We start from the raw sequence: 17,542 nt of genomic DNA, 5'->3' as shown, positions 1-17,542 counted from the left end.
ATACTTTATACATTGTTTTATTGTATGTTTTATTGTTCGTTCTTAGGTCTATCAGGTCTTATGTTTTTTTTATATTTAATTTGTATTATTTATCTCTAAAGTACAGCACTTTGTTCCAGCTGTTGGATGGTGGTTTTTAAAAGTGCTTTATAAATAAAGTTGGATTAGATTGGACTGGATACATGTCACAGTGTTACTTTTCTCAGGAGCATATTTTAGTGAAATATAAAATAATTTGCTCTAATCCTCTCCGTCAAACGCTGATGTGCTTTACGAGTCTGAGGCTTCACTTATCTGCAGGCCAGTCCTTAAGAGTGTGAGAGCAGAATGTCTGAATGTCTGGTGAAAGTCGGGGGGGAAAGCCACAAGTGTGTTCATTTATGCATGAGCTGTGAGCAGTACCTCATCATGCAGAGGCTGAGGGTTAACCAGTGTTTATTCACTCTTTATTTTTTTATCCGGGCGAGGTCAGTCGGTGGCAGTGATATGTAGTAGCGTGTTACTTAGCCACATATGATTGTAGGATTGTTACATCACACAGTAAAGAGTGGTGGAAGAGACTACGATTTACATAACAAGTAACAACAGGGGAAGTAATGCTGAGTGTTTGAGTGCAAGACTGTTTCATGATGAAGTTATGAGAGATTTTGGTTTCAGAGTCTGTAATTTTTTTATTCAAAAACAGAGCGGATTCAGAAAAACTTGTTCTAGTATAATAGTTGACTAAAACAGTAGAAATCATTTGTTCTACTGTACATTTAAAATTGTGAAATGTTTGAGTAACAAAACATCTTGTGTCGTGTAGTTTTTCTTTGTCTCTGTCCTGATCCCGTCTTCTCCACTCTTGCAGTGACTCTCTGGGAATGATGGTGTTGTCACTGGTGCTCCCCTCTCTGTCGCCATGACGATGCCATTCAGCCCCCTGTCCAGCGACGAGGAGCAACAAAGGATGCTGGGAAACAATCGCCATCTCTATCCAGGGGCAGAGGACGAGGAGGAGGAGGAGGAGGAAGAGGAGGAGGAAATGGAAGAAGATGAGCGTGATGAGGACGGGGAGGAGGAGGAGAACGGTGAGCTGGAAGGGGAGGAGGAAGACGACGAGGAGGAGATGGTGGAGGAGGTCAGGCGAGGAGGCCTGTCCAGGGGGGGCAGAGGTGAAGGTCACAGGCAGTCGGGCAAAATGTCCACGCGGCCCAGCGGGGACAGACAGGTCCGGACAGGGAATCCTGGTCAGACTGCGAACCCTTATTCCTCTAACCCTGGAGCCACACACCAACAGCAGACCAATCAGATACAGCAGCAGCAGCAGAGGAGGCCGAAGGAGCGCGGCTCCGGCTCCGTGCCACCTGAGGACGCTCACATCGCCATGATGGTGTTTCGCATTGGGATCCCAGACATTAAGCAAACGGTCAGTGCTTTATTTACACACACAAACACAAAACTTGGACAAAACACAAACATAAAAGGCTCAAACACATTCAAAGACTGTGTATGAAAGTGTCCCGGGTACAAAATGAAGCCATGACAGTTTTTACAGATGTCACCTGAAACCTGGCTCCTACTGGATGATGCCAGCTGTCAGCCACACTGTCATGTCCACTCATATGTGCTGTGATTTCGTGACTTGTTTCCACTAAATGGGAAAATTATTTCCAAAACTGACATTATGGTTTATTGAAGAAAAGGTGAAATCTTAATTTTATTAAACAAAGTGAGACTCAGTCTAATTTTCCTTCAGAGATTTTCATTCAAACGGATTTCTTCTTGCAACCAGTGCAGTCACCCCCTGGTGGCTGATTGCTACTTGTGTTATGTCTGGGCCATGTCCATTGTTATAGAAAGTCTATTGTCCCACTTTCCTCTGAGTTTGAACGGCTTACATTTAGTATAACTGCAATAATTTAAATAATTCTTCTATAAACTATAGATATTTACACTCACGCACTACAAGATTTGTGTTACTATATCATAAAATATTGCACACGTGCATCAACTAGCATGAGTTACTTCTTTCTTAAATGAGGATTTTTAACATTCTGGTGAACATTTATTAATGTCTGACACAGGAAGTTTAGAATAAGGACAAAATGAGCACTGGTTCGCTTACCATGAAAACTAAAAACGGAGACTGTGCAAATATATAATAAAATCAACCTGTCGCTATATATATCTATATCTATATATATATATCTATATATATATATAGATATAGATATAGATAGATATATATGTATATATATTTAATTATTTTCTTTTTTATTTAATTTCTTTGTCTACATGTTAAATGCAAATTAATAATGAAGAAAACAGGAAACCAGTAGAAATGCTGAATCAGCATTCCCAACTAATAAGCTACTAGCTAACTTGGAGCAATTACCTTCAAATGAATGCACGTCCCTGCATGAATAAAATATGACATGCTGGATTTTTACAACAAAAATTACCTCTTTTTTTAAAACGGTGCTAAAAGTCTTAGTCAGACATTAAAACACTGAAGGAGACGCTTTAACCTTCACTTGTGTCACTGCACGAAAAATATCACCACACGAATGCTGTCAGACGTGGAAGAGTGATGTCAGGTGGGCAGGAGCCACGTGTGCCGCCCGAGTCCTGGGGCGCATTAATCATCTCATCATCTGTCCACAAGTATGTGTGGTCACTTCAGTCAAACCCTGCAAAATGCTGTGCTCCAGAAACACTACAAATCTCAGAGGATTTGACTGATTACATCAACGACACACTCTCTCTCTCTCCGCCTCTCTTACTCTCTCACTCTTCCACTGCCTGACGAGCGGGAAACTGAGAGGAACGCAACTGCTCATCAGCAAAGTGACTGTTCTGAGAGGCTGAGCGAGACTTTCAAGGTGACCCAGCTGCTGAGGGAAAAGAGCAGGACAGTGAGGGACAGAGCCCAGGAATTAGATTTTACAAATTATTTTGAGAGAGACTGAAGTGAAGAGAAAAGAGCTTCTAGTTCTGTGTCGCAAAGAGCATATAAATATGGTGCGATGGAACACTCAGTGTGACGTGGTTTTAAGAAGAAAGATCCACCATCTTTGTCAACATGTAATGTTGACGATGCATCTGCTGCTGTCTCTTTTCCTTCAAATGACACATTTAAATTTCTTCCAGGAGACAAAAAGAACAACCCTTTATGGTCCCAAACTCTCATGGATGTAACTTTTTTCTTACTCAAAGTATCAAAGTGTGACCGCCCTGACTCACCTGCAGCAACAGATCTGATCGTCAAACATCCACATCTGCCTGTTTTGTATTTTGCTGCGATGAGTTGCACGGTGGCATGTGGTCACACACAGTGGGAGCAATGACTCTGAATCTGAACTTTCATCTATTTGATATCAGGAACAAGTTTTTATGTTCTTCCTGGGTTCTCCGTGTTCTCCAGTTTCCTCCAACAGTCCCAAAAACATGCAGATTTGGCCATTAGGCAAATGGGAGATTAGGTGTGACACAACCCTCAACCCTCAACCCTCATATGGAGGATAAAGCAGTAGAAGGTGGATGAAGAAATATAGTACATGGCTATACAAAAAATACAACAAATAAGGAAATAAAACATTAAAATACAGCAGAGAACATGGAATAACAACTTTGAATAATCCAGTCAGTACAGGGCATATAATACATGAGGCAAGTGAGCAGTTTGTGCCGTGTTATGAAGGTGAATTGGTGCAGAGTTATGTAGCGTTTATTGTAGACGAACGTTCATAGTGTTCTGTGTCAGTGAGAGCTCATGTTTGAAGTCTTATTGCACCTGCCAGGAAGGATTTGCTGTATGTGGCTCTGAGAAATGCAATAGTTACAGAAAGAGTTACATTATGTTGTAAGTTGATGGTTTTTTGAGTTATTGGTACTTTTTCCAACACATGAACCATACGGACATGTGAACACGGTTTATAGCTTCTGTTCTCACTGGATTTGGTCAGTCGCTGTAGCCACCATCTCTTTTTACTTTTTACTCGTCGTGAGTGATCTTTTGAGTTGTAACTCAACGTACTGATGTAAGTGGATCATCAGGAGCAGAGGATCAGGGCTGCAGAGAAGAGAAACAGAGAGAGAGAGAGAGATAGAGAGTGAGAGAAGGAAGGAGAAGAGTGTGTGCATCTTTGCCAGAAATCTGACTGACTGCTTTTGGATGTGACAGAGATGAGGCAGAGCTCTGCAGACATTAGCCGTCTCCCCTCTTTTCTCATTTCTAATAAGTGATCCATGAGTCTGTGATACGTCGGCTTGATAAATCATTAGCAGGAAAAAAACTGCAAATGGTATGAAATGTATTTGTTGTGTGCCTGTATATGCATGCACATATATTATATTTACCTCCATCCCAGTTGCACGATAAATGCCTCACTCAGAGCTTGTAACTCCCCTTTGCTGCTGTGTGATTTATTATTGATCTATGCATGGCTGTTTTCAGCTGTGTGTGTGTGTGTACTTGATTCAGTGGTTTTCAATCCAGCCATATATAATTCACTGCTTCTTTATTTATTCTAACAAAACAGCATCAAACTTCAGTTGCAGAAAGGTGGGAAAGGGGTTAAAACCTCAGGGATGGTTTGACAGAAGCACAAAACATAAACATCAACTGAGAGACAAGTGATGAAAGATGGGAAAAAGAAAAGTAAGGGGAAAAACAGGTTAATGAAGATAGAGCTCGAAACTAATTGAAGAGGATGGAAGGTACGTGAGTAAGAGATAGATGTAGATGAAATAAAGGAGACAGAATAATGTGATTTAAATGAAGCAGTTTGTTACTCAAATTGACCCTTGTCCGGGTGAATAACAAATTTACAACACAGTACAGTTAAAATCCCAACATAAATCCTAAATACTGTGGCTAATTTTAACAAAAATGAGCCAAACTAATTGAAGAAATGTACCTTGAGCACAGTAAGAATGAACACAGTGTTAATTCCTCTTACTCACTTTATAAAGTAAATGATTAACTTCTGTCAGAATAAAAGCCTTCAAAGATGTACCTTTCTCTTTTAAACTGTGTTTATGCTTTAAACTAAACTAGTTAAATATCTCCACGCTGCGTTTGAATGCTTACAAAGTCTCACAAATGTTCCATGTTCTCGGGTGAAGACGCTGTGCCTCTATTTATAGACTCGAGATTGACAGGCGCATTCTAATCATACTCTTCAGATGAGGATGACACTGATGACACTCACAACATGTAGTAATGATTCGACACGACGTCTGACTGTGCAGCATCTTAAGATTGTGTTCATACGTTCTATTTTCTTTGCACTCAGAGAAGCAATTTATGGCTGAGTTGCTCTCACTCGGTGCATATTGACACATGTTGCTCTTCAAGGTCTCGAGAGTTATATCCTGATACCACTCTGGCATATTTCTGTCTGTCTCTCTCGCTCATCCTGTCCTGAATCAACCTCGCCCTTCTCTGGTTTGCACCCTGCACTTTCAGAATAAATCACTCTCGCGGCCTCTTCTCGTCCTCTCAAACTCCTTCGCTCGCCAGTGTTGGGTAATATCCCGTTACTCTCCCAGCACATTAGGTCTGTTCTACATGTCGGCTAATTCACCCTCAATAAACTCTAATTGCTCGTTAATTGCTCTGTAACGAGATGAGGGAGTGACTGTAGCGCACAAATGCAAATGTTATGAATTGACGGACGAGGGTTTTTGTCGTGACGACGGAGTTCTCTCGCATACAGTGACGCGGAGGATCCATATGCACAGAGCTACCCGTGACAGAGCTATGTTGTGCAGCTCTGAAATCATTTATTGTAAAGCTGAATGATTACAGATGTACCTTGATACAGTCATTTATATTCTTTTTATTATTATTTATATATTTTATTCTATTTTATTATTTATATATACAGTGATTTTTTTAGACCACCTAACACACTGAATTAACCTTTTTATACTTAATCAAGAAATAATAATGTGCTTTAACTATTTCTTCTTAGTTTTTTTTTTTTGTGCAACACTGAATTTGAAAATATTTTAGCATTAAAACAAATCGTTTCGGTTAAAGAGTGATTACATACTGGTGTATTAACCAGAACAGAAACACAAACAATGAGTTTAGGGCAGCTGTGGCATGCTTAAGTGTGATCAGTTCTATAATAATAATGATAATAATAATATGTATTATTACATTCTTATACTAAGAATGTTTGTATAAGTTTATACTTTCCTTAAAATCTAAATTATTCCAAACCTACCATCCATGAACTTATTGGTCACTGTTTATTTTTCTGTGTATCTTCTTCTTCTTCTTCAACTTCTTCAGTCGGACTAACACGTTTAAAAAGTCCAGTTTTAGCCAGACTAAGGCTATTATAATAATAATAATTATAATAATAATAATAATAACACTAATAATAATAATAATAATAATAATAATAATAACAATGATGATCATAACTTAATGATAACTCAAATGTACATGATGGGGAGCTACATTTGCTGCACTTACAGTATGTGCCAGAACCTGTTCAGGACTTAATATTAGTCCAATATAATTGTTGTCTTTGCAGTGTTTTGCTGCAAAACCAGTTTCCAGTTGAAAGAAGGGAAAAGCAAAAGGAAAAGTGAAGGCTGTAACTTTCAAAGACATCCTCATTAACCTCAGATTAACTTTGGGATGCAATTGTAAAGGTCAATATGAACTGGGGAACCAGGCCACAGCAAGCAAAGCCTATTATAGTGTTCATATTGGCTAAAATTATATTTTACAGTACAATTAAATCACACTCATGCAAGATTAAATGCATAAATTCAGCTTTTCCCGTTGTTCCTTGTGCCATTATGTGCCTTCATTTGTGTCACACATGAGTTTTCTTAATTTTTTTGGATCACATTACATTATTTTGTGCTAACGTGCCAATTTCCTTTGAACTTTGTCAAATGGTTGGTGTTTGTTACTCGTGTGACATTTCCACCGAGCGTTCAGAGTCAGAGTCTTTAGCTGTTCAAGGAGAATTTTAGTTGGACTTATTTCTATAACCTCTTGTTGGAGAGAAAAGTGATGAGCAGACCAAGGTTCTCTGTATTTATTTATTTAAAAATGTTTTGAACAAAGGAATTTATGTCTCGTCCCATTTTTTTTCATCTCCTGAAGGTCAGGTTTCTTCTCTCAGACTCCAACCCTATCTTGACCATTGTATATATCATGTATATATGCACACACACATTTAGGTGGGTCGCAGTTTCACACATTAGAAACACGCAGTTCACTCACACACTAGGTTTGACCTATGGTGCGACAACGTATTAATAATGATGTATTAATTAATTATTCAATTATTTATTAATTAATTATTCAGTTTAGTGATTTGCAGGTACAAAGACTTGCAAACCACACACTGTGATCTTCAGTGTTGGAAAGTAACCAAGTATGATTCTAATATTTTATATTTTAGTTATTTGGAGATATTTTACTGACATTTTTTGTCTGTCTGTTTGTTCTGTCTTTCTGTCTGTCCAGTCTGTTTACCTGTCCTTTCTATATTTCTGTCCTTTCTGTCCAGTCCGTCTGTCTGTTCTGTTTATCCTTTCCTTTCTGTTCTGTCTGTCTATTCTGTCACCGTACTCATTTATTTGATTTCTTGAGTAAATGCAGTAAATGTAGATTTGTCATTTGTGCTTAAATAAAGTATCCGTGTACATGTTTCCATCACTGGTGACAGTGATCAGTGTAAAACCCCTGGGTGTGTTATGATTGTGGGCCGTGATGCTGTCTGTGCACTGATCCTTGCTCTGACACCGGTGGTTGGTGAGGAAGGAAACAGTCCACTAAGTCATTTATGTGCACAGCGACAGGCGCGATCAGTGTGTCACAAGATGCTGATGTGATGTCGTCACAGCAGGCACGTCGAGGCACTTTTGTTTGCAGGTTTATTACATTGTCAGACATGCACACACGCAGTCAGGTTGGCATTTTGGCGCTGAGCGCATTAAGCAGCATGGAGCAAATTAGTTTTTACTTTGAGCTGAACTAGTGCAAACTCTGAAATACTATATACGCAGCCGCTCCTGAGCCTTGCACACATTTACACGCTGAAATCCAGACAACACACACACACACTTTTATGTTCCAGGGCCTTGTTAGGATCTGTGAAGGACTCAGCGTGCAAGACAAACTTTCCATCCTGCCTGTTTGCAGCTGTGTAAAGGTTGTATGTATGTCAATGAAAGGGTGAGCCCCAAAGTTTAACAGAGGGATTGAGAGTGGGGAGTATGAGAGTATGAAAGGAGGGAGGGTTGCACCAGAGAATGAGAGAGAGAGAGAGATGATGGAGGCAATGGAGGCAAATTAATTTGCTTCTCATATGAACTGCACTAAAGAGAGAGAGATATGGACAGAAGTTGACTTAAATGGCGACATGGTCGACTCCAGAGTCTGTGACTGTGTGTGTTTGGCTAAGGGGGTTATTTCCCCACAGATCTCATTAAAGGCTCCTCGTCCCCGTGCACTCGGCCTGCAGAGAAAGGCCAGACGGACAGAGACGGAGACAGAGACTCTGCTTTCTGCATAGATAAGTGACAGAGCCGCTACAGCGGGAATGGAGTGAGAGCAGGAAGGAGGAGTGAGAGCAAGGTAGAGATGGGCAGAGGAAGATAAAGAGCAGCATGGACAAAGTGAGTGGGCGTGTGCGAGTGGGAAAGTGTGATCACAGCTTTATGAGACAAGACACATTTATTTGGTCTGCATAAAAGGAATAAAACCACCAGAGAAAGTGAAGAGTGTAATGCTGCCTATAGATTTTAACCTGAAACTGAAAAAAAAACCATCCATGAAAGTTATACGTTATTTAAAAGTATAAAATAATATCTTCATTCAGTCTAAGAATATAAAGCAAAATCCTTCCAGGAAATCATCACAATATACTCGCATGACAATGACATGACATGTTACACCAAGTCACTTACCTGTCGGGCAACTACATGCCATAAAAACTTCAGCATATGAGATACTGCAGCTTGAGCTAGTTCATTTATTTGAAATGTCTTTGTTAAAAATGTTCTGTCAAAGTGAGTCAAGAACTTGAATGAAGAGAACCTAAGGGTGCACTGTAGAAGATAAAAAGATAAATACTTCAAACCAAGGGATTTGTGTGGAATCATGCAGTGCAGTAAATATATGTGTCACTTCTGACAGACAAAAAGCAAACTGTGTTCCTCTCAAGTAAAGAGTGACTGAAATACTGAGCTGTAAATGAGTATTTATAGATTTCATACGTGACATAGGGAAAGAGGATTAGACAGAATTTAAGCAGGATGAGTATAATCAGCAGGGAAAAAAAAGACTAATGACATGGGTGTCTTCATATTCTGCCACTGAACATTACACTAGCCCACAGTTAGTGTGGTTGAACCACTGCAGGATCCAGTATCTGTCATGGTGACGATCTGCTCACTGAAAAAAGGGTTGCATTTATTAAGACTTCCTGATCAGAATGATAAATCCGTGATGAGCACCTAATTGGCCAATTTGAATCTGGGGGATCAGTCATATTCCTGGAGGTAAATGATCAATACGCTGCATGGCCGCCTCAGTAAACTCTCCACTCCATCTCTAAACAGAATTTGTATGATAGTCATCAGTGTTTAATAATGCAGTCTGACTGTAGATGCTGCTGCAGCATGGAAACTCAACCCTTAACCCTCATTCGCTTCTGCTGTGACTGTATTTCGAGTTCTTACTTACATCCTTTGATGTGACTGTAAATGCATGTTGTCGGCTTGGCTGTGCATTAGTGTGTGTGTGTGTGTGTGTGTGTGTGTGTGTGTGTGTGTGTACGCACATTTGCATGTCAGTGTGAAAGCTAATCAAATAAAAACATGCACACCTCTTTATCCTCTTTCACTTTCATACTTATAATCTTCAACATTTCCCTCTACGCTGCTGTATAACACACACACACACACGGAAAGAAAAGCACACTTGGACTCACACACACAAGCACTCGCACACCCTCCCAGTACCCCATCTCCTAGGGAACACAGGGATGTCTCTATGGCAACAAGCAGCTTGCTCCACTAATGAACTTGGTTGCCATGGTGACTGGGTTGGCTGTGCACGAATGGAGACACTGAATTAAAAAAAAAAAGAAAAGGAAAAAAAAAGGAGAATGTAATGTTACTCCTCTGCACAAAACGCTCGTGCAGGGTTTTATCTGTATCTGTGTGGAGCGCACACACACACACACACACACACACACACACACACACACACACACACACACACACAGAGACACACAAGAGATTAAATGAATAACAATCACAGAGTGAATATTCTGGGTTAGTAGGAAGAGTGTGTGCATTAATGCAGTGAGAGGGAGGATTCCCTGCTGCTGGGCCAGTTGTGAGGCTGCTGCTGCTGCTGCTGCTGCCGCCTCAAGGTCAGAGAACATCCCAACTCCACTTTAGACACAGAGAGAGAGAGAGAGAGAGCACAGTGCCAAATACCTTATGTCAGCCATCTGTGTGGTGAGTTATGCTCCACTTTGCTGGCTCTGCCTCTGCGTCCCTATGAATCCGGGCATTCATGACCCCATCAGAAACACTTAAAGCTGCACCAAACCCCCATTAATATCCTGGCTGATATCACAGGCCACCGGGAATCACCCTCTTTTTTATCTTTCTTTTTTTACTCTGGTGTTGTCTCCCCCTGCTGGCTAAAAGATGGCACATCCTCCATTTACTGCAGTCTGTCCAGAGAGTGTCCACTGTCACACTCACACACAGTACCACAGTCTGGGACTTGCCAAGGGGACAAAAAATATAGCTAAGGTTATACGTGCCGGTAGATTAATGATCTAAGAAATTAGAAAAGATTTTTGCCTCATTAAAAAAACTTTGATTTATGTTTATTTATCATTAAACGTCAAAGTTTCTTTATTGTCATCAACAGCTACAGTTAGGTATGTGTACATCGTGAGATGAGATGACGTTCACCCCGTGGAACATATACAACTGTTTGAAATAAACATGGCAAGTCGTTTGTGCGATACAAGCCAGTCCCTCCATAATGAATAGAACATTTGTATAATTTAATGAGCAAGATTGGTCAATACACAACAAATGCAATTTTACAGTGGGCACTTTGTGATCACAGCATCGTCTTGTAATGTGTCTGATCATCATAAATCTCAGAGGTTTTCATTCTGACCCATAGGCGGCGCCACAAACTCCAACAAATGTGCACCACAAAGATCTGTGGTCAGAGTTTGACATAATTGTAAATGCGTTACTCTGGAGGTGTTAACCAGAATCGTTGTGCATGGTTAATTGATTCAGTTATGAATCCTTATTCGCCTTTCAGCAGAACGGATTAAACCCACTGATGACACTTTTTCTTCACTTTAACACAAACTGAAGACAAAACAAAGGAACTTTTGACGCACAGTGAAAGAGAAGCCACATAAAATGTCATGGGTAAAATAATCATGTGATCAGAGTTGAACTGAAGGTTCATTTATGCAGATTAAGATGCTTCCGTCTGTTGAGGACACACAGGTCAGAACTTGCATACTGTTGCTTACGGGTGTAATTAACACGTGTTCTTTGACAGCACTGTCACTCTTACTGTCTCATTTTTAGTAGCAACACGTTCATCAATGTGTTATTTTTGTGCTGGCCATTAATTGATTTCATCAGTCAATAAAAGTTAGTACTTTTAATAAGTAAACATTTTTAATGTATCACACAGAATTCAAAGCACATGCAGCTTCTTCCAGACACCACATTTGAAAAAAAAGGCGGTTCACATTCTAAGCTGTTTATTGATTGAAGTAAAAATCATTTTTTATTTCCTTGAAGCTGAAAGCTGAGCTCATGTCTGCCTCTTCGTCCTGCAGAAGTGTTTGCGGTTTAACCCAGATGCCACGGTGTGGAAGGCGAAGCAGCAGGTGCTGTGCTCCCTCACTGAGTCTTTGCGAGACGTCCTCAACTATGGTCTGTTCCAGCCGGCCACCGACGGCCATGATGCCAAGTTCTTGGAAGAGGAGAGGCTGCTCAAAGAGTACCCACAGTCCTTTGAGAAAGGGGTGCCATATTTGGAGGTACTATTTTCAGTCTTTCCTGACACAGTTGTTCGACAGAAGTGATGTGGCCTGAATTTCCTCAAGATTTCTGCCATTATTCATGCATGCACCAGTTTGAAGGAGAGCTGCAGGATGACTTCCTGCTCAAGAAGTTTAAAATGTAAATGTTGTTTGAGGGACATTACAAATGTTTCATTGTAATGTTTGAATCACACGGAAACTTCATTCATTTGTCCAGCGAGGTGATATAAAACACTTCTTAGACCATGAAATAAGAATATACTGAATAACTAGGGGGCCACTCTGCTGGTTGCAGAAAGAATGGAAGTATTGAGATACAAGAACCTCTTCTTCCAGGGATAATAGTACAAATAGTTACAGAGACAAAAAATATTTCAGATATAAAACTCACTGCAGAATATACAAGCTAAGGGGAAATAGTTAAAGGAGACAGACATAATAAAGTAAAGTGCACAGGCCATACCAACAAGATCCTTAATCTGAACCTCTCAAAAAGTCGATTTAAAACAACATGTTTCTTTCATGACCGTCCATAAAACGCCTTTGAAGGTGTTTACAGAAGGCAGTGTCTGTAGTGAAAGTATGTTTTTGCAGCTCATTCATAGAATAGAAGCATAGAAGGAGAAAGCAGTTTTACCAGATTCTGACTTCATTCTAGGAACATTTAGGAAAAGTCAAGCTGTAGACCTGGTGGACAAGGCATTGATAGTAAAAAGCAACATTTTCCTCGTCTGGTTAAAAGACACCAACCTACAGATTCATACACAATACAAAAGTGAGTGCATGAACCAGCATTTATTACAGCATGATATACAGAATCCAGTGTAACATCAGTAAAAACTATTTCTGTGAAGTCAAGGGTCTCAAGCTCTATGTGAATTATAGCTGATATTGTCCAAAAGGAGCCTGGTTGCAGGTGATGGCTCTGCCAATTAAGAGTGTCCAAATGAAGTACCTGTGGAAAACACACGTGCACACAGGAAAAACATGCAAACTCAGCACAAACTCCTTCTTGTTATAAGGCAACAGTGCTCGCCACTACGCAACCATGTGGCCCACCTCTGAACTTCAGTTTTGAGGCTTCAAAATGGGTGTTCAGGTTCTCATGGCAACATATTCTGTCACCCTCTTTTCATGGTACATTACAGCTCAGTAGAGGCTGTACACTGCCTTTAAACTGCTTTTAAAACCACACCATACCCCCCCGCCCCCCCACACACACACACACACACACACACACACACAGACACACACATTTTTGTCATTAGTGAAGTTAAAGGGCAGGGTTGTGAAGCAAACCAGATAAAGCTTCTGTGTGAAATAAATCTGCAGGCCCCATTTTGTGGATCTAGGCCAAAAGCTAAGAGAATTTAGGACAAAGGCGCGCCTGTGTTAGGATTAACTCTTTGTTTCCGTTCTGCGTCTGTTTTGTCTTTCTCTTAGTTTCGATACAAGACCAGGGTGTACAAACAGACCAATCTGGATGAGAAGCAGCTGGCCAAACTGCACACAAAGGTTTGAAGATAATATTCATATATGTTATGATATGCATTTATGTATGCATAGTTTTCATTCACACATTCACATGTGAGGTTGACTGTACTGACTGTAATGTACAGTACATGATACTGTACTTGTACAGTGTTTTTTTTCCCCTTATTTCTCAGGTTCAGTTTGTCTGCAATAAAGCAGCACTCTTCTCTCCTCACATGTAGGCCAGCCTGAAGAAATTCATGGATTACATCCAAACCAGTGCTGTGGACAAGATGGTCAAGTTCTTAGACAAGGGCCTCGATCCAAACTTTCAGGACAGTGACACCGGCGGTAAGACATGCAGCAGAGCCCGAGACAATGCTAACTTTGTGTCGCGTTATCGGATTTTACTCAATTAATCAGAACGTGGTAGATCAAACTACCATACAAAATAAAAACGCTGGGGTTTAAACCCAAGAGAAAAACAAGCCACCACACATGTGCAACTTGAAATAAACAAATGGAAACAAATTATCTGGGTTGACAGACTCTGACCCATATAGTACACGCACTGACTCTCCATTGGTTTATTGAGCTGTCCTGTTTCCCGATGGTGCCATGTCAGACAAGAGTGACACCAAACATACAGTGTAAATGTGTATTTGAGACTCCGCTCCTCTGCTGTGCAAACTCGACCTTTATACTCCCCGCAATCCACAAAGCCCTCCCTCCCTCCCGCTCCATGTTTTGCCCTCAGCTCAGCAGCATGTTGGCCTCGCACTCACTGTCACTGTGTCAGGGATCTCAGCCAGTGCTGTGCTCATTATTGGTGGCTTTTCTCAGATTCCGTTGATGCCGAGGGGGCCACAGCAGATGGTTCGGTTACAGTTTGGGGTGTTCTGTTCTGTGTCACTGCAGACACTCTGGGAGCAAAGTGTCAAAACATAAACACAGCTTGTCATCATGGGAGTGAAGCACACGTTTAGCACGAAGCGTTTAGCGCACAGACCTACTACTTTCTAATTGCTGTCAGCGAGCCACTGGATCTGACTGAAGCCTTTTTGTCTTATCCGGAACTGGAACGATGTGATGGAACAATATTACTGAATCAGTAGCAATGGGATTTGTATGGGAGTCTATATATGTCCTGTGTGCTGTGACACATTCAATGAATTCTGGAGAATTAAAAATCTTTGTTTTTAATTTTTTTTAGTTACTTAGTTTGTTTTGGTCACAGGTATTCACAAATAAATGCAGGCACATTTGTGTTGACATATTAAGCACACATTCATGCAAATGAAATAGCAGCATTCTGCACCAAAGGAATAGACTGAAAAGGTGTCTTAAAGCTTATTTTGCCTCTACCCTAGGTACTTATGTTACCTGTCAGCATGTGATTTCTAAAACAAATACCCTTATAATTAAAACAAGAAAATACATTTATTTATTAGTCAAAAGTTCAAAAAGTGACATCATTTTAATTAATCTGTGCAGCTGGAACACAGCTCCACACCCTTTTATTTCCTCTGAGCTAATATGAAATCTGGTAAATGTTAATATTTTTAAGAACAGCAGCACAAAATTTCCTTTTTAATGTAAAACTTTAACTTCTAACAGATTATTTTACAAAATCCTGCACTTGATACAAAACTATCTCTTTTTAAACCTATAATGATTGATGTGGAGGTTTCAGTACAGACCAACCACTTATTATTTATATATATGTACATTATTATTATATCATTCTGCGTTTCACTAGAAAACCATACAAGGAGCAGACTATCCAGCTGTGACTGTGAAATGATGCCACTGTGTTTCTGTTTGCTCACGTCCTCCAGAGACTCCTCTGTCCCTGGCAGTACAGTGTGAACCAGGTGGAGGTGAGTCCATCCGGGTCCTCGTGGAGGGAGGGGCTCACATTGACTTTCGCGCCAAAGACGGACTCACGCCGCTACACAAAGCTGTTCGAGGCCACCGCCATACGGCCCTGCTGGTAAACATTCACACATGTTACCATTGTTCCTTTAATCTCACCATCACAAATCACTGAGATTAACAAGCAGCCAACACCAGAGTGTGTGAGATGGATATGAGCCATGGATAGAGCTGATTAAGTATTATTGTCATTTGTGTGGCCTTGTCAGTAAATAGACTGATGACAGAGTCAGGAGACTCTCACTCAACAATCCACACATAGGTTTCTTTGGATTATATCCATTCTTAAAAGGTTGAATGTGTAAGAATTAGTGGCATCCAATGGTGAGACTGCAGATCGTGACGAACTCCAGACTCCTCCACTCATCCCCCTCTTTTCCTGCACATGTCAGGGAACTACACACTACAACACTTAGCGAGCTGTGGCCTTCCGCCTCAAAATGCACACTTTGTCTAGAAGGGCTGCTGTAGAAATATGGCACAAGATATTCTGTGATGCACGGCACATAAACATTTTGAAATTTTTGCACAAACCATAGATACTTATAGGCAATATATCCTTTTCTGCTAGTAAATCTGTTACAGATTATACCTTTAATTAAATGAGAGAACCAGCTGCTTATATTACATTTCTGATGTAGGAAAACATTTGTTTCTCTCCTGTTTTTTTGACTCATTGAATTTTAATTTATTCATTAAATTTACCAAACAATATTAAGACCATCATCTTTGAGAAAGACCCGCATGCACCTGAGTCTGTACCGGCACTTGCAGGTCCTGCTGTCTCTGAGCGCGTCTCCAGACTACAAGGACCGGCGAGGGCTGACACCGCTATACCACACTGTGCTGACAGGGGGCGACACCTCCTGCTGCGAAACACTGCTGTATCACCACGCCAAGCTGGGCATCAGGGACGAGAATGGCTGGGACGAGACGCATCAGGTGTGTGTGCGTGTTTGTGTCCATTTGTTTATCTCTGTTATTGTTTTTTTGTTCCTGAGTACATTTACATAGATAAGTAGGTATAATATATACGGTGCTTTGACCCATTAATATGTTGCCATTTTCATTTCTATAACATAGGCAACATTGAATATTTACAGTATGTCACTGCTCAGCACAGGCTTTTGAAAGGTCACACATTTTTAATTTTAATCTCCACTGGATCTTTAATTCTTATTTCACCCACATGTATCATGCAAAGTGCATAACATTTACCATTTTAAATTTAAAGAAGCTACAATGAGGCATAACCTGTAACAAAGAGAGCAGATTATATGAGAAGAGCCTTCATAAAAAGAGCCACCACGGAGATGAAAACAGAGAGCAGGAGATCAAGCGCCTCCTAGTTTGCTTCAAACAAACCTTTTAATATGAAGGCGCAGCAGTAAGAAATGAAACACTGGGTCACCACCAGCAGTTATTTGAAAAAGATTCATAAAAATGTCTTTTAATAATTTTTTGGTCTGAAGGACGTAGTTGGTCCATGGGCCAGGTCCATCTTTGGGGCTGAATGTTGCCTTTTTATGCCATAGATTGTCATCATCAGGATTTTTGTCATGTTTTGTGTTAAATTAAGTAACAGATTATCTCCATCTACTCTCTATACATTTAATTCAAGCCAAAAGCAAGAAATTGAGGTAACTTGTTTGTAAATGAGTTGTCATTATGGAAGTTAAAGGAACAGATGCAGGATTTCCTTCCTCTGTTTTTTGTTTTTGATTTTAGTTTCTGCTCCGTAGTCGTTTGTAATGTATCAGTGTACATCTGTGTTCCAGTGTCTGCTTATGTCAAACCACTCATGCCATGAAACACTGCATCTCTCATCCTTTCATCCACTCATCCTGCAGCTGTGACGTGGAGTGGTGAGTCCGGGAGAAAGAACAACAACAATAATAAAGGTATCAGTCATCTCATCTCAGACACACTTCATCCACCTCTGTCTGTTCATCACTCCTTTCATTCATTGTTTCTCGTCATACTCTCGGTGTGCGTTTGGTGGTGTTTAAAACTGATTTTGATTCACCAAACCGCATGTTTTATAAAACTACTGTACCCTACTATATATA

General features: G+C 40.4%; 1 protein-coding gene across 3 annotated transcripts in view; it reads left to right on the top strand.

Annotated features, from left to right (window-relative positions):
- shank1 (SH3 and multiple ankyrin repeat domains 1) overlaps positions 1 to 17,542 on the top strand; it is a 67,727-nt gene that overhangs the window by 19,303 nt on the left and 30,882 nt on the right. For all 3 annotated transcript variants that reach the window (XM_044050857.1, XM_044050856.1, XM_044050855.1), the window contains exons 2-7: positions 851 to 1,408; positions 11,859 to 12,062; positions 13,509 to 13,580; positions 13,781 to 13,889; positions 15,377 to 15,531; positions 16,248 to 16,415. In XM_044050857.1, coding sequence (XP_043906792.1) covers positions 902 to 1,408; positions 11,859 to 12,062; positions 13,509 to 13,580; positions 13,781 to 13,889; positions 15,377 to 15,531; positions 16,248 to 16,415 — 1,215 coding nt within the window. In that variant the 5' untranslated portion in view covers positions 851 to 901. The remainder of the gene's footprint in view (positions 1 to 850; positions 1,409 to 11,858; positions 12,063 to 13,508; positions 13,581 to 13,780; positions 13,890 to 15,376; positions 15,532 to 16,247; positions 16,416 to 17,542) is intronic.

Source organism: Solea senegalensis, linkage group LG19 (genome assembly GCF_019176455.1).
Source record: "Solea senegalensis isolate Sse05_10M linkage group LG19, IFAPA_SoseM_1, whole genome shotgun sequence".
In the NCBI taxonomy this organism is placed as follows: Eukaryota; Metazoa; Chordata; class Actinopteri; order Pleuronectiformes; family Soleidae; genus Solea; species Solea senegalensis.
Note: the sequence above shows the minus strand (reverse complement) of the source record. Positions and strands in the feature narration are given on the sequence as shown.